This window comes from Verticillium nonalfalfae (genome assembly GCF_003724135.2).
Source record: "Verticillium nonalfalfae strain VnAa140/NRRL 66861 chromosome Unknown scaffold_31, whole genome shotgun sequence".
NCBI classification, from domain to species: Eukaryota; Fungi; Ascomycota; class Sordariomycetes; order Glomerellales; family Plectosphaerellaceae; genus Verticillium; species Verticillium nonalfalfae.
The window spans coordinates 158981-185726 of record NW_021167256.1 but is presented as its reverse complement, the minus strand read 5'-3'; the positions used below and the strand labels follow the sequence as shown (position 1 = coordinate 185726).

The following is a 26746-nucleotide window of genomic DNA, read 5'->3' as shown; positions in this document are numbered from 1 at the left end:
GTGAGGTGGAGGGTCAGGATGACGGGCTTGGATGTACGATCATGACCGGAGCGGGAGGGCGAATGATGAAGGCGAGCGTGCTGTGACGCGGCCTGTAGGTTGACGCCTGTCCTGTCGGGGATGAGGTGGGTGAATTGGGTACGTAGAATTGATGAGGAGGAAGGGACGGATGAGGACGTCAAGGTAAGCCTGAACGAGAACGACAACGACGAGGAGGGAATAGCTGGATTGGAAGCGGCGGTGGGCTCCAGTCCAGACACTGGGTGAGTCCAGACGCTGAGTGTGAGCCGGATCCAGGTGGGAAGGGGGAAGGCGCAAGCGATTAACGCGGTGTGCCTCCCCTCACTCTTCAGCGGACGCGTTTTTCGCTGCGCAGCACACCAGCCAGACAGCTGTAGGCAGGAGCGGGCCTGAGGGGGGTGCAGCACACTGCGTCGACCGGCTGGTGCTTTGGGGGTGTCAGGGTGTGCCTGCCCGCGACCGGCTGGCAAGGTCCACTGGAGCGACCAAGCACAGCGAACCGCGGCCTGCCACTGGGGGTTCTCCGCCCGAGGACCAAGACCAGTGCAGGGGCTAACTTGACGCCTGACCTTCTGGGGCAGGCGTGGCCGAAACGAGTCACGAGAACTTGGCAAGTACCAATGGCCACAACCTCAGTCCTATTGCCTTCATTGTTTCTCAATTCCCTGGCATCAGTGGAAGCATCGCTCTGATTGTCTTGCCTTTTCATAGCCTCGGTCACTCCTGCGTCCTGTAATTTGAACCCAGACCAAAGATCTTCAAGGTGTTGCAACCGGCCGACTCGCTTATGCCGCCTTCGCATCCGTCCCTGACTCGCGGCCCACTTGTCCTTCTACAGATGGCGTGCTGCGGGTGCTGGGATCAGGACGACACGAAGTCACGTGCACCAAATCTTGTTTGCTTTTGCCGCAGCAATCGCTCTAATGATTGGTCAAGTCGTGTTTTGTCAACTTGGAGCACACTCTCCCAGCGACGAGGTTTTGTCTGAAACACCACGTTCATCAGCTTCGCTTTGCTGAGAATGATTCACCTCACGTCACTGTCATATTCGGATGCTGGTATTAATGGGGCATCAAAGCCTTCAACTCACCCGCATGCCGGCTCATCCGCTGTCGATGCGTGTCCATGCGCGCCTCCATCTAATATCACAGCCTCGTTATCCCGAAGGTCATCTTGCACCCGCCGCCACTGCGTCTTGCGATCCCGCCGGCCTTGAAGCTCCGCTGCCTTTCCTTTCAGCTCGTAAACGGGCTTAATCATGTGGCCTAGGAGGGGGTTGCGGCTAAAAGCACCCCCGCCACCTCGAGGCTGTGGTGTATAGTTCTCCTGGTCCCTTTGGTAGTCATCCTCTTCCTGCTCTGGTGACGGCGGCCGCTCGACAGCCGCCATCTTCTTCACAACCCGTCCGCCCACAAGATCGATACTGACGATTTGACGTCGCTTTTCGTACTCGGGACGGGCATTCCACTCCATCTCGCGAAGAATCTTCTGCTGCCGCTTTAGCTCCTTCGCCCGCTCCTCTGGCGTCGACCACATGTTGCCCCCCGTCCCGGCCACGGCCCCGGAAACGTCAAAGTCTGCCGCCTCGTCGCGCACCGTTGTCCGCTGCGCATTCTGAGCCTGAAAGTTCAATAGCTTGTCTCTATGTGCCTTGGCCCTAGCTTCCGCCTCGGACGACTGCGGATTATCGGTAGGGCTGTTGCTGCTGCTGCTTGTTTTAAACTGACTGAAAGGCGCCGGTTTCTTGCTGACTTCGGCACGTTTGTGAATTTCCCGATCGGCCGCCATCTTCTCCCGACCTCTTTCAAGCTTGAGTTCTTGGACCATGGCCTGAACGTCTGCAGAGCTGAGGAGCGGCGCTCCACAGAAAGTACATGGACCAAGCCCCTCCTTAAGGCAGATGACCTTGCCGCAGGACAGACAGTTTGGAGCTGCCGCCTGGACGCCATGGCGTGCACCAACACAGTTGCACCGACGGGCGTTGACGTTGTCCTGTAATGTGGGGTTTGTCGTCATCTCAAGCGTTCTGATGGCAGCATCGAGGTCGTTGAGGGCGGTCGAGGCACCAGCCATAGGCGTGCCGCCAGCGATGGACACCTTGGTCGTCGCGCCGGGTTTGGGTGTCGACGAGCGGCTCACAGGGTTGGACTTGGCCTTCGCCTTCTGCGGGCCCTCTGATATAAGGTAGCCGGCGGCTGTTCTCTGCGCCGGAGGGGCAGGAGCAGGAGCAGGAGCGGGTGTCGCCCCCTTCGCGGGAGGCTTGGATGCCGAGGAGCTGGCTGCCGCAGTGGGCGCGGGACTCGGTCGCTTGCCAATGTAGTCTTCTTGCTGACTCTTCTTGCTGTAGCTGAGACCAGGCGTGGGGAAGGCCTCGACTTGTCGGGGAGGAGGGGTGTGCAAGGCCAGCTTCTTCTTCTTCTGCCCTCGCCTCGGCCTGGGGACACCATCGTTTGGCGCATCGCTGTTGTTCGCAGAGCTTGCTTCTGGGGTGTAATTTGGGGTTGGCACGGGTTTGGTGTCTTTGCGTCGCGAGTTGAACGACGAGATGAATTCTATGGCTTGCGGGGAGTCACCCAACAGGTTACCGAAATGCTCAGCGGCCTCGGACTTGGATAATGTCGCGCCATAGTCAAGGACCTGCTTCAATTCCTCTTCCGGCAGCGGTAGCAGTCGCTGTAGCTGCACGAGCGACATGATGATCCGCTGGTCGGTTTTAGCTGGTGGTGGATGTTGATCACGGCGAGGTGCTTGGTTTTCTATCAATAGGTAGGTCCCTTGCGTCTCGACGAGCTAGGTAAGCTTCAGTGATTCATTGTGATGCACAGGGCCACAACCCCACGTCACCGACAGACTCAGCCGGCCAAGCTGCCCCCCCCCCCCCCCCCCCCCGGTCAATAGTCAAGCTGGGGCTTTGTCGGACGACGGGCACTCCAGGCAACCCGACATTTCGCCGACCCTCCCCCGGAATCAACCGGATACAATGGGAAGGCCAACGAGTGAGATGGCGCTATTCTACTTTGGGTAGCGCTAGTGGCCTTCCCGGCTCAACGAACCACAGCGACGAATGGCTGCCAGACATCCTATGTCGGCGCCCATCTTTTTTCACGGCACACCATCCCCCTTCCTCGTCCTTATTATTTCGCGCTCTACATCCTTCCATCACTTCTATACCCAACCCGTCCGTCATCAGCACATTCTCCAGGCCGTCTTCAGCAGCCCCTTCAGTCACAATGTTCGCCCCTAGGATCCAGCGCCGCATGTTCTCGGCCACCGCCCGTGACGTACGTCTTCCTCCCTGTCCCCTTCCCTCGCTCGGAAGCCGAGAGCTGGCCCAGCTGCGAAGCAGCAAGCCAGTAAAGCTCCGAGCACTTGTTGCTGCGAAGCTCGGCATCTAGCTCCCGAGAATATACCTCGGTCTCTGAAGGCAACACATGCTGACAAGATCCGCCACAGCTCTCCAAGGTCACCGTTCTCGGCGCCGCCGGCGGCATCGGCCAGCCTCTCTCTCTGCTCCTGAAGCTCAACCCCCGTGTCACTGAGCTCGCCCTCTATGACATTCGCGGCGGTCCCGGTACGAACTCCTGTCGTGTCACCATGCCTACATGCACAAATGACTGACGAGCCAAACCAATGCAGGTGTCGCTGCCGACATCTCCCACGTCAACACCAAGTCTAAGGTGACCGGCTACGAGGCCACCCCCGCCGGTCTCGCCGCCGCCCTCAAGGGTGCTGACGTTGTCCTCATCCCCGCCGGTGTTCCCCGCAAGCCCGGCATGACCCGTGATGACCTCTTCAACACCAACGCCTCCATCGTTCGCGACCTCGCCAAGGCCGCCGCCGACTCGGCTCCCGAGGCCAACCTCCTCATCATCGCCAACCCCGTCAACTCGACTGTCCCCATCTGCGCCGAGGTCTACAAGAAGGCTGGCGTCTACAACCCCAAGCGCCTCTTCGGTGTCACCACCCTCGACGTTGTCCGTGCCTCGCGCTTCGTCTCCGAGATCAAGGGCACCGACCCCAAGGACGAGGACATCACCGTCGTCGGCGGCCACTCCGGTGTCACCATTGTCCCCCTCTTCAGCCAGTCCAACCACCCCGACCTGTCCTCCAACGATGCCCTTATCAACCGCGTTCAGTTCGGCGGTGACGAGGTCGTCAAGGCCAAGGACGGTGCCGGTTCCGCCACCCTCTCCATGGCCATGGCCGGTGCCCGCATGGCCGAGTCCCTGCTCCGCGCCTCCCAGGGCGAGAAGGGCATTGTCGAGCCCACCTTTGTCGACTCGCCCCTCTACAAGGACCAGGGCATTGACTTCTTCTCCTCCAAGGTCGAGCTCGGCCCCAACGGTGTCGAGAAGATCCACCCCGTCGGCTCCGTCGACGCTGTCGAGGAGCGCCTCCTCGAGGCCTGCTTCGGCGACCTCAAGAAGAACATCGCCAAGGGTGTCGCCTTTGTCGCTTCTAACCCCCCCAAATAAGCGTCTCGCTCCCTCTCCCCTTGCCCCTTCTCGTCTTCTCTCCTCTTTATCCTCATGGGTGAGGGCTGGCAAAAGGGGGAGGGGCTGCTGTTGGTGCTGAGTGTAAGATGGTGATGGTCATAATGATATACGGACGGATCGGGAATGACGAACGGTGCGAAACCTGCTGATTCGAAGCAAATCGATCTTGCTCCCGTCCCGCGGCCGCCATTCCAAGAGCTGGATGGTCATGCCTAGGGAGGGAGAGAAAAATAGTGGCAAGGGGGCGAAATCGCCTTGAACGGCTCTGCTTCTCCCTTTCTTCTCTTGAGCTCGACTTCGGGTCTGCTCGCTGTACCATAGTCTAACATGCTTCGTACCCTATCCTCTGTCCCTGCTTTTCGCCCCGTTCGTGATATTTGATCTCGATGAAGACGGCTTTTGATGTTAGAGATGACATGGTCAAACATCACTTCGAAACTATGGGATTGAACAAGCGGGATAGATCAATTAGAATGCCATGCATGTCTACTAACAACATCTAGAGAAAAAAGGTCTATACACGGCTAGAGGGAGACCATCAGGCAGTGATGCCCTCACCCATCATCTCCAGGGAGGGGGCGCACATGTACATGTGTCTACTGCGCCGGGCCACCGCGACGCCAGTTGGCCACCTGCTGCCGCCTGTCGGCAATCTGCTTCTCGAGCGCAGCAATCTTCTCCTCCTCAGCCTTCTCCTGCTCGGCGATGAGCTTCTGGGTGGCCTCGGCCTTGCGCACCTTTTCGCGCTCGAGCTGGTCGGGCCGGCGGTCCGCGATGTCGCGAGGGCGGAAGTCGGAGAAGAGGCGTTTCAGGACGACCTCGATGGTCCAGCAGGCCGCGTAGTCAAACACCATGACGGACGTCATGGTTGTCTTGAACTCGTCGGTGAAGGGTACAAGCTTCATCTGCTCGTTGATCTCGGGCGCGAGCTCCATGGCGCAAGAGAAGGCGAGGGCCGAGACGCCGAGGATGCCCCAGAACATGCCGCGGTTCTCGGAGAGGGACTCGCGGAAGGGACGGCCCTGATAGTTGATGGCGAAGGTGCTGATCTGCTGGATGAGCTGCAGGAGGTAGACGGCACTGTTGAGCAGGCTGGGCGAGAACTCAGCCTCGAGGTCGACGTTGTCGGAGCGACTGAAAATTAGGTTAGCATGGTTCAACTGCAGTCACCCAAAAAATAGTGAGAAACTTACGGCTCAAGACGGTCGCACAGACGGGCAACGTAGATGAGAGTCACAATGTGGATGGCGAATTGGCCGAGAATCGAGCCAATAATGTAAAAGTTGAAGATGTTAGGCTGAGGGCGCTCCTTGGACAGACCCTCGACAACACGGGCACGGGACAGGGACAGGAAGCAGACGCTCATGAGAACGCCGCTGATGGTGTACTGCCCGTCACCAAACTTGATACCCTCGAGGTAGAGGACACTGAGACTGTAGGCGGTGATCAAACAGTTGAGGGCGAGAATCTTGTACATCTGAATGGTGGCGACAAGTGTGCAACGGCCCTGGCGAATAATGTTGGGAACGGCAATGACGTTGCGGAGCTTACTCGTGAAGGGCGCAGCAACGGAAGCGTCGCCGAGCTTGAGAGTCGGGGGTTCGTTGTCGTCGAGCTCATTCTCCATGAGGCTGGTGGTCATCCTGTCGGCGAGGTTGGCGGCCTTCTTCTGGGCTTGGGCATTGCGGTTCTTAGGGTCAGAGTTGATGAGCTGCTGAGCGGCGGGCGAAGTGATGGTCTCAACGTCGTATCCTTGAGCCTTGACGTACTCTTCGGGTGAAACCTTCTTCTTCTGGGCCTCACGTTCGACAGCCTTGTTGAAGTTGGGGTTGCTCGGGCCCGGAGGGTACATGTGGGCGATCAGGACAGGGACGGGGGGGGCAGGCTGGTTGAAGCGCTTCATCATCTCGACTTGCTTCTGGTAGATGTCTTTCATCCTAGTATTGCGAGAGTGCTCAGCAATACGAACAAGGTCCTCCTGGGTACCGTTGAGAAGGGCGACACCAATGTGGGCCTGCTTGAGAGCACCGACGTCGTTCGTGCCATCGCCAGCCATCAGAGTGTAGTAGCCCATCTCCTTGAGACCGAGAAGGATGTCCTCCTTCTGCTTGGGCGACACACGAGCGTAGACCCAGGTGTGACGGAGGATGGAGAACCAGGCCTGCTGGCCCTTGAACTTGGCGAGAGCGTAACCGGTAACACAGAGATCCTTGGTCTTGATAATTTCGGGGTCGATGGGTTTGGTAGGGTCCACGGGGATGCTGATCTTGTCGTCCACACTTCTCCAGACGAGCTTGTCGCCGTCGTCGTTGTCCTCAGGAGCGTCGAGGATGAGGACGTCACGATCCACAATCTCGACATCGCGAGCGACATAGACGGCGGTGAGAGGATTGTCTCCGGTGATCATGACGACACGGTGGCTGCTCTCGTTGAGCATCTGAACGGCTTCCTTGGCATCTTCCTTGAGAGGGCAGGACAGGACGAGGAAGCCGGCAAAAGTAAGGCCGCACTCGACCTGCTCACGCTTGAGGTCGTTGATCTTGCCACTGCTCAGTTCGCCCTCCGTACTCAGCTGCTTGTAGGCCAGCGCGAGGACACGGGATCCGCGGCGTGTAAAGTACTTGTAGGTTTCTTCGTAATCAGCGGGGACAGTCGTGAGTCTCTTCATGATGGTCTCGGGCGCACCCTTGACACCAACAAAAGTGCCACGGAGCTTGTTTCCAGTGTTGTTGTCAATGCCGCTAATGGTCGCAACGGAGCTCTGGCGCTTGAGAGCGGACGAGAACTGGAAACGACGCTTAACCTGAACGTTGCCGCTGATGCCAGTAGTGGCCACAGTGGCGGGCTTCGCCAGAAGCACATCGTTCTTGCCAATAGTCCAACCAATCGAGGTGAGAGTGGCCTTCTCCATGGGGTCACCAACAATCTCGCCCTCGTCGAGCTTGACGAGAGCATGGGCAGAAGCCAGAACCAGGGTCGTCTCGAGGCCGATGTCCTTGACAGCGGTCATGTGAGAGTGGGCACCGTCAGACTCCCGAGGGGTATCAGCGCCAGTGTGTCCGACAAGACCGAGGCCGGCGATACCCTCAACAACAAGATCCTCACCAGTCAAAGTACCCGTCTTGTCGAAGCAAGCGACATCGATGCGTCCAGCAAAGGGGATGCGGAAGGGCTCGGTGCAGAAGATGGCAAGCTTGGCCAGGGCGGCAAGGCTGGTGTTGACGGCAAGACTGAGCTCCATAGGAAGTTCGGGGGGCACAACGCTGGTGACGATCAAGACACAGTCGAGCAGAAGCTTAGAGCGCTTGCGGTCCTTGCGAACACCCTCGTCCCAGACATACCAGGAAGCGGCAATGGCGAAGATCAGGAGGAAGAGAATGAAGAAGAGGGCCTCCACGTTGTTGGCGGAGACGCGCTCGGTCGAGTAGATCATGGTGCGGACGAGGCTGCCCTGCGAGGTCTCAAAGCCAGTCTTTTGCACAATGGCCATGGCTCCGTTATCAGGAGGGGGGGGGACGCCGGAGATCAGCTTGGGCTTGACCTCGTCGGGGTTACCGTGGGTGATCTGGAGGACCTTGGTGCCGCCCCAGAGGAAGGCATTTTTGTCAAGTCCTTCGGGCTCGATGGCGGCATCTTGGGGCCGCAGCTGGATGGAGTCCTTGAGAAGCGGGGTGCTCTCACCAGACAGCATGGCCTCGTTGACAATGGCAGTGCCCTCGACGAGGAGCATGTCGCAAGCAACGCCACCGTCCTCCTTGGTACGGCCGGCAGAGGCAAGATCGCCGGGCAGAAGCTGGTCGCTCATAATCTCGGTCCACTTGCCGAGGCGGTAGACGTAGATCTCGTAGGGCTTGATGCTCATGCTACGGAACTCCATGAGGGTCCGCTGGCGCTGCCAGACGACGGTGCTCTCAAAGGCGACGAGCATGAAGAGGGTGAACAGCGAGTAGTACCAGTATTCATCGAGCATCCACAGGCCGACGCAGAAGATTTGGAAAACGAAGAAAGGGGCGACGGCGTGCTCCTTGAAGAGCTCGCTAAAGGTGGGAACGGGGATGTCGAACGTGTTGGGTCCATAGTGCTCCTGAATGCGGGTGAGCTCGGCCTGGGTGGCGATACCCTTCGACTTTTGGAACTGGGCGATGCTAGGCTTTGGCTCAGCGTCGATGGCATATACCAGAGTGCGGAACGTCTTTTCTTCGGGGACGTAGAGGAATCGGCGCTTCTGGAAGAGGAACGACGTGTTCGTACGGCCGTTGGTCTAGAAGAAGGGGTCAGCACATGCTCGAGGCTCGAGGTGGAAGGCCAGCAAGCAGCAAGCTGGGAGGAAGGGAGGAGGAGCAACCTACAGTGTCGCGCACAATGGTGCAAACTTCGGGCGATCCAGCGTTGGCGACGGGCAGGACCTTGATGAGCTCGGCATCTTCAATGGTCTTGGCGCGGGTGGCCGTGAAAAGAGTCTGGAGGTTGACGCTCCAGTGGGTGCAGAGCCAGACGAGAGACTGCAGGGTGGTGATGGTGGCGATCCAGACAAAAGTCCATTCCTCGGAGGAAATGTACTTGTCGTACAGGTCGGTGGTCAGGTAGTAGCGCAGGAAGACGGGCCAGATGACGGCGAAGGGCCAGATGTAGGCGTGGAGATACAGAGGCAGCGGCTTCCACAGCTCCGCCGCCTTGATCTGGGAGTTATCGACAAGGGGCGCCATGGTGGGCAATGATGCCCTGACGGTTGCCGGTCGCGCAAGGAGGAGCGTCAAGAGAAAAGAAAAAAGTATCGCGACGAAAGCTATGAGGTGTTTCGTCGAATGCGGGTGATTCGGCTCGTCACTGCATCGGCGTCTTCGGGGGGGATACGCGGGTTGCAGTCGCAGAGTGTCGGCTCCGTGGTCCGTTGAGGTTCAGGAGACAAGTCGTATCGTGGCCTGTTGACGGGCGGCACGGAACAGAAGCTCGTCGAAGGCGAGGGTCCGATGTGTGGTGGAGCGACCAGACCTTGTGTGGAGAGCGGGAGAGGAAGATGTGTACTTTTTTCGCCGTTCATGGCAAAGGGGGGATCCACCTCGAATTCGAGAGTAGCAGAAAAGCGTCGCATTGGCTGGCTGCCTTGTGGCTGATTAGGTCAGCATCTCTATCGGCTGAATCACGTCAATCAGCGTGAAGTGGAGGGGCCCGACTAGAAGCCTGGTCAAGATCCCCAGATCCCCTGAAGCTTGGGGCTCTGTTCGTGCTTGACAGGCTCATCAGCCTCCTGTCTCGACAGACACCATCAACACCAATGAATGGCATCGTGATATCCATCACTACACACAAACAACAGACCGCCTCTCGATTCGGCGGTGAATGTAATCAGGAAGCTATTCAATTCTTTTCTTTCTGGCAGCTGAACCCTTTCCGACGCATCTCTGTCTCACCTTCAGCACTGTACCACTATCTACATTGCATCAGGTCAATGTGATACCAATCGCCCCATCGGACTCGTTGAAGATATCAAGTTGCTCGTCTATTGGCCTCTGTCCCCGGCACCACGAGACCAGATGTCGCGAGCTCGCGTCTCTGACATGGCATCAAAATAATGTTCTTTCTTCGTTGCCGGATCAAGACCCATGTCACCCGGGAAGGGGGCGCCGTCAGTGCGGCTCCTTGCAAAGGAGAGGGGGGCTGCCCAATCTTCCCGTATCTGGTCATGTCTCATCAGTGGGAATGCTACACCAGCACCAGGCCACGGAGCCCGCGAGATTGGGACCTTGACAGCACATGGTTCGCCGTCAGGGTGCCCTGGCTTGCCTGTGCTTGTGCTTGTACTCACTGCTTGTCTTTCGGTCTGTGCGTCAAAGACCAGCTGGAGTCTTACAACGCAGCACGTTGGACTGAAACCAGAGACCTGTCCTAAGCTACACATCCTACCCGCTGTCAATTCTGGCCAAGCGTAAGTACTTGTCTTGCATTTCTCACCTCTGTCACATCTCATCGTCACAGGCCACACCCTCTCTTTCACTTGGCGTTCTAAGAAACACTGAATGACGGTGCACCATTGTCTCCTTGTTTCGGGCGTCCTCATTCTCAAATCTACAGCAGGCGTCCATCTCAAGGCTCGGATCGCTTGATGGCCTCATGCTTGTTTGCTTTCAATGACGCGTCAGGGGGGACCATAGAATCTCTTGGGAACCCATCGACTGGCCTGAAGTACCGCGCGAAAGCGTAGTGTTTTCCACTCTGCACCAATCGGGACAAATTACCATGCAACATGTGCAATGTTGGCACCGTTCTAGTGCTCCCGCCCCATGTCTCGGCGTTGAGGCGAAGTTCCGCCCAGACGCCCTGATATCATAGCTCATTATCGCCCAGTCGTCCGTGGCGAGCCTTCCCGCCCGCAACGTGAAGACACCCTGGTCCGGCACGGCTCCCGTCCCAGGGACCCAGGGTGCAAAAAGCATTCAAGGGCTGTAGCTGAAATTGGGTGGGAAGAGCCTGTCGACGTCCACATTTCTGGGGTCACGGCCACCTTGGCATCATTACACGGGTCCTGCCCGAAGCCAGCCGGGGACAAGACCATGGGACTGGGACGCTACGGACTGTTACTTCATAATACAGGGAGTACATGACTTCTGGCGGGTTGTCTTATTTAGTTTGCGTGTCCCCTCGACCCAGAACTGAGCCTTCGTAGTCTGTGCAGACTGAAAGACCAGACCGAGTCCTACCACTACTCCGCGACCTTGTTCCATCGATTCATCAGGCAAACAGAAACGAGGCTATTGACGTCACGGCATCTGTGTGATGGCTGGCGACGCCGACGCTGCTGCTGCTGCGGGCTTTCTCGAATACCATGAGCCTCAGGTTCAACAGATTCTTATCATTATCTCGTTCTTCTTTTTCCTCGCCCTCGCAGAATGGATATCCGACAAAATCTTCAAGGCCGGCCTCATTGGCCAAATGATCGTCGGTCTGCTATATGGCATGCCCATCGGCAACGTTATGCCCATTGAGTGGCAGGAGACTTTCGTGAGCCTGGGATACATCGGGCTCATTCTGATCATTTTTGAAGGTACATCACCCTTGACGGAGCTGCCATGCGGTGACGGATCTGGCTGACATCACAGGCGGCCTGACCGTTCATCTCGGCCTTCTCAAGGCCAACTTCTTCCTCAGCTTTTGCGCAGCCGCCATTGGCATCCTCATCCCAATAGGGCTGTGCTTTGCTCTTCTTCACATCGGGTTCGGCTACGGCGCTGTCGAGACCTTCATCATCGGCGCCGCCCTCTCTGTGACATCGCTCGGCACGACTTTTGTGGTGATCGGCAGCGCCGCCAAAGGCATCGATTTTGCCAAGACGAAGGTCGGAACGGTGCTCATCAGCGCAGCTGTCGTCAGCGACGTGACAGGCCTCATCATGGCCAGCGTCATCCACAACCTGGGTTCCGTGGCAGACGGAGGCGACGACGTCAACCTCGGCTGGCTCATTGGCAGGCCGATCCTCGCGAGCGCCCTCCTCGGCATCCTGACCCCGCTCGTCGCCAAGTTTGTCGCCGGACCCATATTCCGCTGGTATATCGAGGACATCTTCGCGCGATATAAGCATACCTCCAACATTTTCCTCATGGTCGTCACACTCTGTGCCTTTGTCAGCATCGCAGGCTTCGCCGGCGCCTCAGCCCTCTACGGATCCTTCCTAGCCGGCACTTTCCTTAGCGCCCTGCCATGCATCCATCCAGACGGACCCTTCATGGTCTTTGACCGTGAACATGGCGAGTCGGACCCCGACAAAACGCCGACCTTTGTTCACACGTTTGAAAAGTACTTTCTCGGCGCGCAGACATACATCCTCCAGCCCATGTTCTTCGCGAGCATCGGCTTCGCCATCCCCTTCAAGAAGCTCTGGACAGGCGAGGCTATCTGGCGCGGCGTCGTCTTCACACTCCTCATGCTCGCGGGCAAGCTCGTTGTCGGGGCTATCGTTTCCGTCCGCGACTTTGTGATCGAGAAGCCCATGCTCCGTCCCCGCGAGCTCGCCTCCTCGACCTGGAAGCCCGCCATGCTCCTCGGTGTCGCCATGGTCGCCCGCGGAGAGATCGGTCTGCTCATCATCCAGATCGGCCTCAATGAGACACCATATCTCTCTGAGGACGCCTTCATCGTAGCCACGTGGGCCACCGTCTTGAGCACCATTGTCGGCCCTGTCGTCGTCGGTCTGCTGCTGAAGCGCCATGGCCAATCCATAAGCGACGACCAGCGCTGGGGCCTACAGACATGCGATCTCTTTGAGGGGTGGGACAGCGACGCCATCACCATGGAAGAGGGTGGGCGCGGAAGCCGCTGGGCAAGCCGAAGACACTCGAGGGCCGTGAGCCGCGCGGCCAGTGAGCGGACCAGGAGCCGGGCCGCGTCAAGGGCCCCTTCGAGGGGTCCCGGTGGAAGTGACGAGGAAGGTGAGCGGAGAAAATCAGAACTGCTCGACGCCGCGACCCTCGCCAACGCCATTCGAAAGCGTGCAGCCGCATCTGACGGCACGATCAATGACGAAAGTGCAGAGAAGCGGCCGGTGCTGGGTGCCTCGGAGCCCATGATTAAGCTGCCGGAGCCCGCAGAGGAGGCGGAACAAAAGGCTGACGCTGGGATCCGCTCCTCGGTGCCGGAGATTGAGACGCGGCGGGTCACGTACGATACGCCCTTGAGTCCCACGAGGGGCCGTCACATGGAGAGATCGGGTGACGGCTCAATGAGTCCTGGCCGGGGGGCAAGTAGAGGACGCCGTGTGGAGAGAATGAGAGAAATTGATACCCCAGTGAAGGATGAGAAGAAGGAATAGCGTTGATTGCCGTTACTTATCGGATATACCCTTGGAGAAAGAGGGGGGAAACGCGACATCGCCATTCGAATTGACGTGACAATGTTTTCATATCCATCTTGTCTGTCGAGTCTGTATCATTTCAGCAGTTGTCGACTGTCAAGATGAGACTGCTGTAGGTAGATGATGACAGTCGCTCAGCTCATCCTTAAACTTTACGATTTTATTGCCCGAAGACACAGTCGACAAACGTGACCGAAAAAATATGATCAGTTCAACTCACATCTGAACATAAGTAACAGGCGTCTCCGATCGACACCCATCTTCCCGGATCTAGAAGGCGACATGGCTGGCCCGCTTCGGCCCATCCGGGCGGCAGTCATGTAGACCGTTGTCTTGCCCAGGGTTCACATTGATGACCAAACACACGAACATGATACCTGGATAGGGAGATCGTCGCATCACTAGGAGGATGTCAGCCAGGTTGAATAAAGCAACGAACGTAAGTTAGAACAAATTAGTCTTGACTCTCAATATGTACAAATCAAAAGGTAGTGAGCTATCAAGCTCTAACACGAGGGTCATGGTATATGCACCTCCAACGCCGGCTGGAAAAACAAGAAAAACACGCACCCATGCACACGCCGTCCTTCAATCTTCCCGCACAGTTCCCATTCGGCCCGCAGGTCTCTCTACCCTCACCACAGCCTCTTCTCTCGGTGGCCTGATGTACTGAGAAATCCTCTGTGCAACGGTGCTGCTCTGCCGCCTCAAGCCCGGCCCAGCAACCGGATGTACGATCTCGGGACTCTTGACGACGGCGGCATCGTCAGTCAAGCTGCTGCTACTTTCCTCGTCGCTCGTGCGCGCGCTATCCCTCTTGCCAGAGTAGCAAGCGCTGTCCCGCTTGCTCTCACGCCAATTGCGCCGCACGGCATTGACGCGCATGGCCATCTCCTCGGCGTGCGCCCTCGCCACAAAGCGGTCGTAGTCAGTGAAAGTGTCTTCCCCCTCCTTGATTACATTAAAATGCTGTAAGGCTGGCCCGGCCCACGCCTTTTCCGACGCATCGAGGAACGGATTTTCATTCTCGCGCTTCTCGAAGGAATGTTGATGTTGGTGATGTTGCTTGTCGGGTTGGTTTTGGTGGCTTGCATAAACGAACGTGTCCGCCGCGGCCCTCGCATGGAAATTCGCACCGCGGTGCGCCATTGCTTCGCATTGCGAGCCGTGACTGCGCCTCCGCGCATCGATACACTTTACATCCTGTTGCTGTCGATTCCTCTCGTCGTCTGTTCTCTCGGTGAGGGCCGGCATCGGCGTATGTTCAACTAGAACGGGCATCGACGCCTGTGCTGTTGACCCCACGGCACTGTCGTGCGACACGGCTCGGCGGTGACGACGGTTAGCTGCCGTCGTTTCGGAGAAGTCAGAGGCCGCGTGGCGGGGCACGTAGGCCGTGCGTGGCGTCGTTGACTTTGCGACGGCGAAATTTTCCTTGTTGTCATTGTCGTTGCCAAAGTCATTGGATGATGAGGCGGCCCAGAAGCGATTTCGAAAGCTGGGTTTGGATCGCAGCTTCGTCGATTGCATGGTTGAGGGCAGTGCCATGTTGGTGGCCGCAGGAGTAGCAGTCGGTTTTGTCAGCAGCAGGGACTGAGGGCGAAACATGGACTTCTTTCGTGGGGGAAGGCCGTCGCCTACAACGACGGGAGCGGGAAGAGGAGCGTCTTTTGGGGCGGACAAGGGCGACGCAGCCGGGCCCTCGTTAATCTTATGAAGCTTGCTTCTCCCTATGTTAACGGGCCGCAGTGCATAGACATCATCCGCTCGTCTGCTAGGTGCAGCGCCCTGGACCTCGCTGGCGCCGCCAGGCGTCGGACCTGTGTTCGAAGGCGGAGTACCTCTTCCTGCTGCAGCTGCAGAAGCATCCTCGAAGTTATTAATGGCAGCCATGCTACCGTTGCTCCGCCGCATCGAAGCGCGACGAATGAGGCGGCTGAGCAACCCCGGCTCGCCAGCGGGTGATGACGAAGTCGTGGCTGGTCCCATGTCTGCTGACTGCTGTCGTTCCAGGGGATGGCTGCTTGCACCTGTGCTTGTTTGCCGTGGGTCCGGAGCCGGATGGGTACTGAGTTACTTGATTTGGATGATGAGAGGCCAAGTAATTTGGGGCTTTTTCGAAAAGGATTCAAACGTATATGTACGTGTTGTGGGCATCCATTCTTGTCTAAATACCAGTGAAGACAGAGTAGCAAGAAGACGACTCTTTGGCGTACACAGCTGACCAAAGCTGGAGGGATCTTCGGATGTAACGTCAAACGACCTTCGGAGCCAGGGCGCCAAAGTTCGAGCTTTAAGCCTTCGGTTGACGGGAAAAGGCCCCAAAATGGGCTTGAAAAAGGATTAAGGGTGTACGGGTGTGCGGTTCGGTAATGGAAAGTGTCAAAACAAAGTGCAGGGTGTCGCCGGCGACGTCCTTCCTGACGGCCCTACGACGGCTTCTTATGCTTATGACTGCTCGGAAACTTGTGGCGGTGGCCCACGTTCGTTGATGCCTAGCGTGTGAAGTGGCTTTTCCCACCACGTCAGGAGACTGCCAGATGCAGGACGAGTGCTGACAAGAGATCGAGGAGGGCTAGGGAACGAGAGCAGAAATCGGAGGTTGAGCCGGGGAGGCGATAATGACAGGGCATACGTTATACATGTAAGAGGGAGTCTACTTGGTCTTGTCAAGAGATGTAGCTGTTCCCACCGTCTCGGACGGTGATCATCCCGGCAATGGCTTCAAGCCTCCCTAGCAGCAAAGGGGCAGCCCGTGGGCCCACGCTAAACTTAATACCGTGGCATAGGCCTACTGGATGAAGAAGAGCTGTCGGGACCAGCCTGCATTAGCATCAGACGCTGTCCCCGTACACCGCAGCTTTCTTCCAATCCCATGGGTCGTATTGCACAGGTGTGTCTAAAGCACGCCCCGAAGATGAAGAGGACGGGGGTGCACGGTCACAAAGAGACTGGCCGGGTTTCTGGATGACACCAGCCGGGTCCTGGTGTCATGCAAATAAGGGTCATTGGCGAGACAGCGAATGGAACGATGTGGGATAAGGGATGGGCGCAAAAACAATTGCCAGTGATTTGATGAAAGCCAAGCAGGGCCCTTCTAGGTAAGGCGTCCCCTAGAGGGTCAGGACTATTTACTGAGGCGTCCAGATACAGTCATTAATGCGTTCTGAGGGCCTTGGATCCTGGTGCCATGTGTATTAATTGCGAATGCCGAGTTTGCCGCGGGTCTTGCCGGACAACTTAAGCTTCCGAAGAGTAGCGCGAAAGAGCGGTCGCACAGATGGATGGGCAAGATGTCCTAGGTTTTGCCCTGCCAGCCGAGAGCTTGCTCGACGAGTCAAGAGCCAAAAAGTACACGTACTGTGGTGGAGGCTCGAGAGTCACAGCTCTCCAAGCGAAGACCTCAGCTATCAGGCCTAGCGCTGCCACAGGAAACAAATGTACATGGCCTGTATCGGAGAATAATGCCAAAGAGTCCCAGTGGGGAAATCGAATACCCACGTTCCCGGAACCACGGCATTTCTGATTGGGCCCATACTGTTGATAGCTTCAGCCTGGGCCTGTATGTTTCAAACGCCATGTGTTCATGTCCGGGAGTTATCCTTCTTTGAGATCAAAGTCCGAACAGCCCAAAACGATGCTATAGTATCAACAAGATGGTCCTCTCGCTCACAGCCTGGTTCACTTTCGTGGCTTTAGCCCAGTGGTGCAAGCGATCCCTAAAGGTTTACTAACGGGGCCCGACCCAGAGGTCACGTTTCTAGTGTATGGGGGTGACACTTGGGATATCCTCAAATGGTTGGACACCAAGACAATATTAATACACGGTTCATCTCTGTTGTAGATCCTTTCGTCATGCCCAAGGTTGATTGCGATTGAGCATAGCCAAAGAGGCGCCTTGGGAATGATAGAATGTCGTTTACCGAGACCGAGACGAACCAGACCAGTGGTTTAAGAGCGATATAACCAGCATCCAGGGTTCGGCATCGGCGCTTCAACGGAAGACACAGCAAGACCAACAAGAAGAGATCTGTGCCTAGTCCCAGTGCGTAGATGAGAGACAGAGTGCTGGGTCGCTTTGACAAGGTGCTAATTTCAGAATCACGGAGATGGCAGAGGCCAGACCACGGCTCAACCAACTCGTTGGGAATCTCGAGACAGGCCAACCACAGTACCTGAACTACCATGTAACAGGTACCAGTGCTAGGAAAGTGGAGGCGTCCCTCGCTAGCAAAGCTTCGCAGCCCCCGTAGGTCGCCTTCCGCCGTCTCAAATCGGGGGGCCTGGAATCCCTGAAGCGCCCTGACAGGCGTCCTTTCGTCGGTCTCGTCCAGCAGAAGAGGGCGCCAGAGTCCCGATGTCCAGGTCGGCTGCCATGGGCAAGCCACTAAACTACTTGCACACCATTGATCCACGTCGTGTCCCTGCGACATTGTAACATCTCATCCCTTCTTTTGTCGATATTATTCACCCGCAGCACAAGAGGAATTTATTTGGCTCCGATAAAGCGATTCGCTGCTTACCCAGCCTTAAACACTTCAATGCCCTTTGTCGTCGTTCATCTCCTTCTGCATTACTATCACGGTAGCCAGTACCGGCTCCAGGTGCCAACACCTAGCGATCCACCGCTGAGCTCATGAGCCTTTCAGTCTGACTGCTATGGAATTTGAAGTGATGTTATCCCTACACAAAGCACGGGGTGCGCATCTAGAAACCCGAGCAAGTACAGATGTAGAGCAAAGAGTTATCAAATGACCTTCGGAGATACAAATGGGAAATCGCATCCCTTTGGAACCAGAATCGGGAAAAGCAGTGTCATAATTCATCTACTCGCAACGTGGGCGACGGTTTACGCTTGGCCAGTGGCCTACTATGAGCTATATGCAAGCTCTATGACCCCATTCTCATTTGACCCAACGCAAGGGCTGCGTCAGTCTCGCTTTTCAGCTGTTCCTCGGGGCCCGGTGTCCATCCCATCCATGCGGGTGGCTGACGGAGTTTTAAAACCAGAGAATCGAAGTACTTAAAAGGATTCAACTGGAAGGGCCCCATGTTAGGCGATATCCTGCTCAGAGGTCCCGACGGCGGGGAACGTGGCTCCAAGGGGACTAGTCTTGCAGGTGTCAAAGGCATCTGAACTGGCCCCTGATGATGTTGGTCAACAGGAGTGTAGATAGGCGCCAGCTCCATCGTGTCCATGGAGACCCGCCGAAGGTCCGAGACGATGTTGGGCGAAATACCCATGGCGCTCTGAAACCTAGGCGGCGATGCTGCAGCTGGATTCAATGGCAAGGGTAGAGCCAGAGGGGTGGATGTGTTCGTAAGAGGTGGCCTGCTGACGCCCTTGGACGAGATCGTTCGAGGCGTCGACGGGGCAGTACGTCGGAAAGAACCAGGAAGGACAACTTCCTCGCCATCGATCATCTTGCGCTTCCGTTTGCGTGGGTTGGCCTTAATGGCTGCGCCGATGGTTGCCGATAACTCAATGACAGAATCTGCAACCAGACCTTGCCCTACTGCTTGAGCCACAGGCTCAGCAGGTTGAACATCTTCTTCCGAGACATAGATCCAACCGGGCCCTTGCTTTCTGGCGCCTGCTATCTTTTTCACAGCTCTCGCAGAAACATTCGCTTCAGCACCCGAAGACGGCGCCTTATGGGTACGGCGTGAGTCTCTTCTGCGTTTCTTTGTAGCCACGGACGACTCAGGCTCCGGTGGTTGCTCCTCCTTCGTTTCTTGATGAGCATCTGATGCCCGCCGCGCTGTCGCCGGTGTTGGTAGAGGTTCAGTGGGCAGAGGCGTTCGGGACAGGATGGTAGTCGAGGGCAACGCAGAACATGATGCTGACGACGGCAACAAGGTTCTGTGCGAAGCCGCTGTTCTTGCCATGTCCGGCAGGGGCGTTCTCAAAGAGCACTCAGGTACCAGTGGTGTCGGAGATGAGGGAGTCGATCCGCTAAAGAGAGCTAGCCGCGCGTCTCTTTGTAATGAAGAGAAAGATACCAAGGGTGACTCGTCACCAGTGATCTTTCGAAGGTTCCTTGCTATCTGCCAAGTCAAGAATGCCGCATTATGCTTATCTTCTCGCATGACCTGCGGTCGTCGTGGCGCAGCTGTCTTGGAGGTTTGTTCCAGGTGGCCAAGAGGATCATGATGAGGGTCCTCGTCCGTGTCTTTTATGTCCGGCATGATTGAATCACCCGTGTCTACTGGTTTGCCAACATCGCCACTAGACCGCCTCTTTGCAGCCTTGGTCTCACCAGTACTCTCGCGTTTCTTCTTGCCAGGCACCGGAAGCTTGGTTCCTGGTGGCAGCCACAACAAAGGGACTCTTTCTTGAAGATTCGATACCCAGGCATCGCAGTCCCACTGGATCCAATAGTCAATGATGTCACCCCAAGAGCTCTCCGACGGCTTGGTGAAATTGACAAATATGACCTTGCCTCCCTTGCTGTGTACCGATTTTGCGAACTCGCGGACGAGAACCTTCAGACCATGTACCTTGAGCGACGTGCCGAGAATCAGCAAGGAATCCGGATAAAGGGCGAGGTCATGCTTGACGAGGGGGTCGATCAGGTGCGCGTTGGGGTGCTCTTCGCCATAAAGAACAATGTCAGGTCGGAGCTTACCCACACCAAGAGCTCTTTTGCCCCTTTCCTCTCGGGCGACTGTGGCCCCGACGCAGTGTGGGCACTCGGGCTGTCTTCCGGATAGCGTCTCGACAGATCGTCCGCCCTCATCCCACTCACAAATGCGCCCACAGAGAAAGCACCGAAGAGATTGCAAAGATCCGTGGAGGAATACGCACTCGACTCCACCATTGGCAGCGTCTCGTTTGACGATTGATTCGTTCGCCTCACCCTCTCCACCTTGCGAGCTCGGTGCTGAGAAACCACCTGCAGATTTACGCGAGAATCGACCGCGGCTTCCTGGACCCTGCTGAAGGGACGTGGAAAGTCCAACCTTCTCTTCAATCTGATCGATATTCTGAGTGTAGCACCGGACGAGTTTACCGCGGTCACGGAGATGGCTAATGAAGAGGTGCGATGCAGTGGGCTGCACATCGCGAGCTTTTTGTCGGAGGGTCGTGGCAAAAGTATAGAACACCGATGTCCTCAATGGATCTGACCAAATAGAAACATCGAAAAGATCTCGCCCTTTGATGTTGGGGAGAGTAGATCGCACGGGATTCGAGGTTTGAGATACCAAGGATGGACGGGATGATGGCGGCGTCTCGTCAGTCTCTGAGCAAGTCGTGCTACCAGCTGCGCTCAAGCTTTGCTGGCTTGTTGACGAAGACACCTGATTGAATGGGTCAAAAAGAACTGGCGGGGGCGACGAAAGAGGCGAAGAATCATGTGCCATTGGTATTTGTACCAAGCGTGAAGGCGTGTGGACCTCGCTGGCCTTCCTCCTGGCAAGGAAAGACCTGGGTCTTTGACTACTTGCTAGTGGAGATGACAAGGGTGAAGACGTGAAGGGTAGGTGCATTTGTTTTGGTGTTGAGCGCGAGACCGGGAGTGTGGAGGAAGGCATAGATGGTGGAAGTTTTGGCAATTGGGGTGATGAATCTTGGGGCTGCTCGTTACTCGGATTTTCCTTGGACGGGCACTCGGGTTGATCTTGCAGATGCCAGGCCCATTGCAGAATTTCGTCATCAAGCGGGCGCGTCAAGGATGACATGGATACCCTTCTTCTCCGTGCTGCATTCCATACTTCTGAGCGCCCACAGTTGGCATCGTGGTGCGGCTTCAAAGAAGGCGAGAGTGATGCTGCCCTCGTGCTGCTCGTCTGAAGGGCTGGGTGATGAGGCAACATATGCGCCGTCCGCGGGTGCTGGTCTGATTTCGGCGATGTTGCTGTCAACAAAAAGCTGGCTAATATCGAGGAATGGCCCCAACTGCTGCGACGGCGTGACTGTTGATGGCGCTTCGCTCGCGATGGCCCCGTCATGCCCAGATTGGTGGTCGAAAAACACAGAGTTTCGGACATGAAATCAGATACGGCACCACTGATAGTAGTGTGCCTAGGCTTGTCCTCCGTGGTCTGATCTGCATCTCCCCTTTGATCTCGCAGCGCGCACCCATGATGTTCAGTCATTTGACCGGGCATAGGCTCCTCAGCACGTAGGCTTTCGGTTTTGACATAATCTCCATTCCTCAAGCATTCAACTTGATCATCCTGCGTTCGCGAGGAAACAGCGCCAGGCGAAGCTTGCCGCACAGTATCGTCGGTTTGCTCAAGCTTGCGTCTCTTCGTTGGAGGGCCATCCTCCTGCAACTCCGTCAACCCGACAGAGGTGCTAGAGTTTGATCGTGTCAGGGCAGTCGGGGAAGCGGGATCCTTGTTCGCAGCGTCGAACTGCGCTTGGATGAGTGCGTATAGGCCATTTTCGGATCGGAAGTCCTGGGCAATGATTAGCCGGTGCTCTCGAGATATTCTGAACCATTGCGCCTCCTTACGGGGATTCCAGAGTTGGTACTGATGCCGGCGCCAGTCACAACAATGATCTTTCTCGACTTCAAAATTCCATTGGCGACACTCTGTAGCAGCTCATCTGCATCTGGCGACACCTGGATAGTAGGCATTCTGGGCGATCCCGCGTCCCATTGGCCTCCCACAAAAGCCTGTTGTCCTCCTCCTGGTTCCTGCCTTCAAGACGCGCTGCAAAACCAAATGAGCCTAGGTTCTGCAAGAGCTTTGACTTTAGTCTAGAACCAGCTCCTTCGAGGCGCTAATTCTCAAAGTATTGCGAATATGACAGTGGCCATGAATGTATGAGTCCTCAGGGTTCCAGTCGAAGTCGAAGCGAAATCGGGTACAGTGACGCGTCAGGAATGACTCTGTGGTTGGGAACGCGTTGTTCAGGGCGGGATTTGAGAAACGCAATGGTTCAAGAGGAAGGACCCCGGTTGTCTGTTGGCTATTATTCGGCGATTGATTGTTGTGTCGGCAGCTTGTGCTGATGGGAGATCAGAAACGGAGGTGGCTAGCTTGACGCGTCGTGACCCGCTCTCGGGCTAAATCCAAACAGTATGCAAAAGATGCGATGCCCAATATGTTACCTAGAGTCTGCTGTGAAGGAGTTTGCGGCGTCTACCTCAGGGCGAGGAGAAGCGTTCGAACGGAAGGTCGTCGTCAGAGACGGAGGTTGGCGTCGGTTGATGTTGTGGTGAAGCGCGGGCGCCGCCGGTACCAGAACGATCACGGCGCGATGCCTACATACTAGGTAGCCAATGCATGCCAAGCCGCCTGCATTGACTTGAACAAAACGCGGAGGTGGCGCCGCAAGAGCTCCTGTGGGTCCGCGATAAGCCCAGTTCATCAGATAAGCTGAAGGTGGGGCTCGTGGACTCGTCGGAGGCTCGCACTTCAACAGAACATTCCTGGCTCGAACCTCGGTTTTCTGTCTATTCAGCTCGCTGCAGAGGTGCAATAATCGTGAGGGAACCAATCAATCTGGAATCAGGCTTTATTTTCTCAGTGTAGCCAAAATAATCAAGGCGAATGTAGCCGGCTGGTATGGACTATCGGTTCCTGCTGAACTTATTATTGACGTGATTCTCGGGCCAAAGCATTTTGATTTTGACCAGATGACTACCAGGTTCGAATCAGGGAATCTCTGATGGTGTCATGATATCGTGGCCGAGGTTTTCATTAATAGTAGATCATATGCACTTCATCAACTTGTTATTGTCAGGTAAGTAAGATCTTGGGGAAGAGCCTCCAGGCAAAGCACAAAACGTGCACCGAGTATCATTGGATCTGACGAACCAGATAAGAGTTCCAACCTCATTGATTTTAACAACCACTTGTAATGTATTTCTCGGTCATATTTAAGCACTCGTACTAACTCTTGATTAGCCTCGAGGTCTACTATTGTGGCTAGATATGAGGGAGCATTATATTTTTTGTGCCACGACGAAACCATATCAACTGATTCAGGGAGTGAATCGGTATACTTTTTATTAACCAACCAAGCTACCTTACATACAATAAAGAATCAATGCATCAACGCGTCCCGCCTGCTCGGCCTGGATATCGTCTGCATGCCCCCCGTCGCTCCAGTAGGGACTTGGCAGGTGATGAGAACAATTGCGCGAGCATGTTTGCGTCAGTTCTATTGACTTCAAGTGATCTTTCATCTATAGCCCTCAAAAGGCCAATACATAATCTCAAATTGATCGTGATATAAGGTATGCTGTATGATGGCAGCCTCCTCATGAGTTTTGCCCCTGCAATATGATCTTGTATGGACTCCGTCGGCGACTCTCGTATCCCGTCGTGACTGCGGCTGTTAACATTTTATACATGAACTCCGTAAGAATCTCGCCTTTATCGGATCCAGAAGGCGGCCCTTTATTTGCTTGGTATCTTGCCTCACTGCGTACAGCTTATCTCAATCTGCAATAGGGTCTGAAGACATGACATGTGATAAGAGCCTTTACTTTTGGTAGACCCATGGTTCGGTATCAGCAGTCACGAGTCAAAACCTAACACTGTAGCAATGCTCTAGACTCCTAAGGAAGGCCTGTTCCTACGGTTGGAGCGGTACATTGCACATCAGTACATTTTGGTAAAATAAACCGGCTCACTCTCAAGTACGTGGGTGTTGTTCCGGGCTGGCGAGTGAACTACCACCAAATCATGTCATTGCACCTCATCTGGCCTATTCCATGATCGAGCACCAGTACTGGAGCCATCTCGACAGGAATAGACGAGATTGGTGATGGAGTCTGCATGCGTAGGCAGGCCGCGCCCTGAAACCTCACTGCCCATGGGCATGGCGATTGCCCCCCTTCACTCCCTACTCTCGCCGGTGAAAGAGACGAAGGTCCAATGAAACGACAAGTCGAAAAGCTATGCCATGCCTAAGCAGCTTCTACTTTGAGCAAGTAATGTCTTTCACCCAACGACATCGTCTGTAAAACGCTGCGGATGAGCTGACTACAAGCCCCCTCGGCCTCAATCATCTGCTACATCGTGACGTTTGACCGGGACTGGACTGAAGAAATGGGCGACGACATAGCAACCGACACACCCCCATGCCAAAACCATCTTTTGCCATGCTCCATACTAGAAGGGCCAGCCAGCCATCAAGCATGCTGGGGCGAAGGTATAATTGCAGCCATCTTCGGGTCACACCATCGCGTGCCCCTGGACCGTGGCACGCGATGAAGTCACAACGCGAGGTAGGTTGTTGTGGCCATCGTCGAAAACAAAGCCAGTGATACTCTTTATGTACAAGTGTTAGGTACCAATACATGTTTCCGACGGGTTCATAACGAGTATTTGCTTGACGTCTTGAAATCAATGATAAGTGTGTAGTACATCCAAGCCACACACCCCTTCCTCATCTCCGCTGCTCTGTATCAGTAACACTGGATCCTCTTAACCGGCTCTCGATATTTCTTGATGATAGAAGCCTCGAGATAGCTTCCCTGCACCTTGTACCGTCTCCGCCGAGGCCGAACAGCTGGGGCAGCACGACAAAGGTTGGCCCATCGGCGCTCGGCTATCAAAACGCCAGTGAAACCAATCAGCGCCGTTCGGTGCGAGACATTCCCATCTGGCCGGGACGTTCAGGGCTGCATTTGGACATGACAGATGAGACGCACGAGGGCGTGCGTGTATTCGTCGTTTGAGGGCGTCGCCGAAAGCCTATTGAGCAGGCCGCTGGTCTTTTCCACGTTGCCACAAGCGCCCTTTTGGCCTCCCTGTTCTCACAAGCTTCAGGGGGCGCAACAGTCTCTTGAGAGAGCAACATGTCGGATATCACCCATCACCACAAAGCGGCGACATCAGAGATCATTGCTGAATAGCTGCTAGTAACGCAGTGGCTTGAACAGGGTGGGAACTCGTCGTTCGTCCTCCTCGTTCCCATAACATTCGCTGTTGGTTCGGCACCCCCCCCGTTCCAGGTCGATGAGGAGAAGGCGCACGTGCGGGCGTCAGAATACCCGGTGGCAATACGCAGGGCGGGGAGAACTTAAACCGCCATTTGGAAGTAGGTGTGCCATTTTGACAGATTACTCACATGGGATTCCTCATTGCCAATTCTCCATGCAGACTCTGTCGCCGCCCCAAGGGTTGAGTGGAGGTTAACTTAGGGATGTGTCGTCGCCTCGATTGACTCTAATGGGGGGGTTTTCCCCCTAGCGGCCGTGATGCTTTACCCAAAATGGCACAGCTGTCCGAAAACCTGGGCAACTTCCAAATCCACCGAAATCTCCCTGGTGTAGCCGGGCAATGCACTATCGACTCAGCTCATTTGATAAAGTACGATGAAATGCTGATCGCGCTTGGCTGGCTAAAGGAGAGCCCAGACTAGCTGGGAGACGACCCAGGCCGTAGAGAGACCAGATCTATTGGTGTATCGTTGGTGTATCGCAAGCACAACTGTAAATAGCCTGGCAGGGTTACGCCCGTATGAGCGTCTGAGATCATGCAAACTCCCGCTTCGACCCAGCGGTTGCGAACTTGCCACAGAACGCAAGCACCGTGATCATCGTGGCCAAAAGGCACGGGAGGCCACAGTCCCGGCGCTATAATCTACTGGAGGGAGGGTGGCAGGTTCGCGGAAGAGGCTGAGTCTACCCCGAGTGTCACGCTAGACTTGGCTGTTTCCTTCTGCCCGCCGGGTTCTAGATCCTGGTTCTGGGCGATCGGAACCGACAAGAGGGAAACGCTTGCGACAGCAGAGTTGTGGCCTGCAGGAGATCGCTGTGCCCCCTTTATTTCTTGGGTAGACTCCTTCATTTGGGTTCTCCTGTGGCTGCAGCAACGATCATTCGGAAGAGGGGCCACCCAACTGCGATGGGGGCGAAAAGGAAATAAGAGAAGAAAGAGCGTGCCGGCCCACTGCGCAGCCCGGCAGATCTCTCATCCGAACGCAAGCCAAGAATTCGCAATATCGAAAGGGGCTTTCGTCTGCCAGGACCAGCAGACTGAAAAGAGCAGCATCGCGACAGGGACTCTGACAATAGCCTGAAGCCACAGTGGATGAGGGCGCTAAGGGCCAAACATCAGCTCGTCATCTCAGACTCCACGTGGAAGTGGGCTAACGGCGCTTGACTTGGGCAACTAGCTGGTGACAATTGAGACCGCCTGCGATAGTGCAGTCGCGACAACGACTTTGAGTCGCTGTGATACACTCAGCCCGGCGACTGTGGGCATCTCAGGAATAACGGGGTAGCTTACTGAAATAGCTGTCGCATGGTTCAGTGCATTGTGTCCGAGGACGCCTTGAAGGGCTGCCCAATTTGTCGCGATGTTAGGATAGTTCTAATCGCAACCTAAGAAGCGCTCTGAAGGGTCAGCGTAGGCTGAGCCTTGCGTAGTCGATCGAAAGCCGCAACCGCCACGATAATACACAATGTTCCAT

General features: G+C 55.9%; 6 protein-coding genes across 6 annotated transcripts; 2 read left to right on the top strand and 4 right to left on the bottom strand.

The window, feature by feature from the left end:
• Positions 1 to 1107: 1107 nt before the first annotated feature.
• D7B24_005251 (uncharacterized protein) lies at positions 1108 to 2715 on the bottom strand (the record flags this gene model as incomplete). Its single annotated transcript, XM_028639410.1, has 1 exon — positions 1108 to 2715. One exon carries the CDS (start codon positions 2713 to 2715, stop codon positions 1108 to 1110), a length of 1608 nt encoding a protein of 535 aa, XP_028496264.1.
• A 536-nt stretch (positions 2716 to 3251) lies between these two features.
• Positions 3252 to 4496, top strand: MDH1 (Malate dehydrogenase, cytoplasmic; the record flags this gene model as incomplete). Its single annotated transcript, XM_028639409.1, has 3 exons — positions 3252 to 3302; positions 3475 to 3592; positions 3658 to 4496. 3 exons carry the CDS (start codon positions 3252 to 3254, stop codon positions 4494 to 4496), a joined length of 1008 nt encoding a protein of 335 aa, XP_028496263.1.
• Positions 4497 to 5113: 617 nt separating this feature from the next.
• On the bottom strand, positions 5114 to 9223 carry D7B24_005249 (uncharacterized protein; the record flags this gene model as incomplete). The annotated part of the gene is made up of 3 exons (XM_028639408.1): positions 5114 to 5651; positions 5711 to 8778; positions 8867 to 9223. The coding sequence occupies 3 exons, from the start codon at positions 9221 to 9223 to the stop codon at positions 5114 to 5116; spliced, it is 3963 nt and encodes a 1320-aa protein (XP_028496262.1).
• Positions 9224 to 11291: 2068 nt separating this feature from the next.
• SSC1 (Hsp70 ATPase ssc1) lies at positions 11292 to 13320 on the top strand (the record flags this gene model as incomplete). Its single annotated transcript, XM_028639407.1, has 2 exons — positions 11292 to 11559; positions 11615 to 13320. The coding sequence occupies 2 exons, from the start codon at positions 11292 to 11294 to the stop codon at positions 13318 to 13320; spliced, it is 1974 nt and encodes a 657-aa protein (XP_028496261.1).
• Positions 13321 to 13950: 630 nt separating this feature from the next.
• Positions 13951 to 15351, bottom strand: D7B24_005247 (uncharacterized protein; the record flags this gene model as incomplete). The annotated part of the gene is made up of 1 exon (XM_028639406.1): positions 13951 to 15351. One exon carries the CDS (start codon positions 15349 to 15351, stop codon positions 13951 to 13953), a length of 1401 nt encoding a protein of 466 aa, XP_028496260.1.
• Positions 15352 to 19147: 3796 nt separating this feature from the next.
• Positions 19148 to 21950, bottom strand: D7B24_005246 (uncharacterized protein; the record flags this gene model as incomplete). Its single annotated transcript, XM_028639405.1, has 5 exons — positions 19148 to 19267; positions 19456 to 20030; positions 21079 to 21221; positions 21446 to 21768; positions 21825 to 21950. The coding sequence occupies 5 exons, from the start codon at positions 21948 to 21950 to the stop codon at positions 19148 to 19150; spliced, it is 1287 nt and encodes a 428-aa protein (XP_028496259.1).
• Positions 21951 to 26746: the final 4796 nt, after the last annotated feature.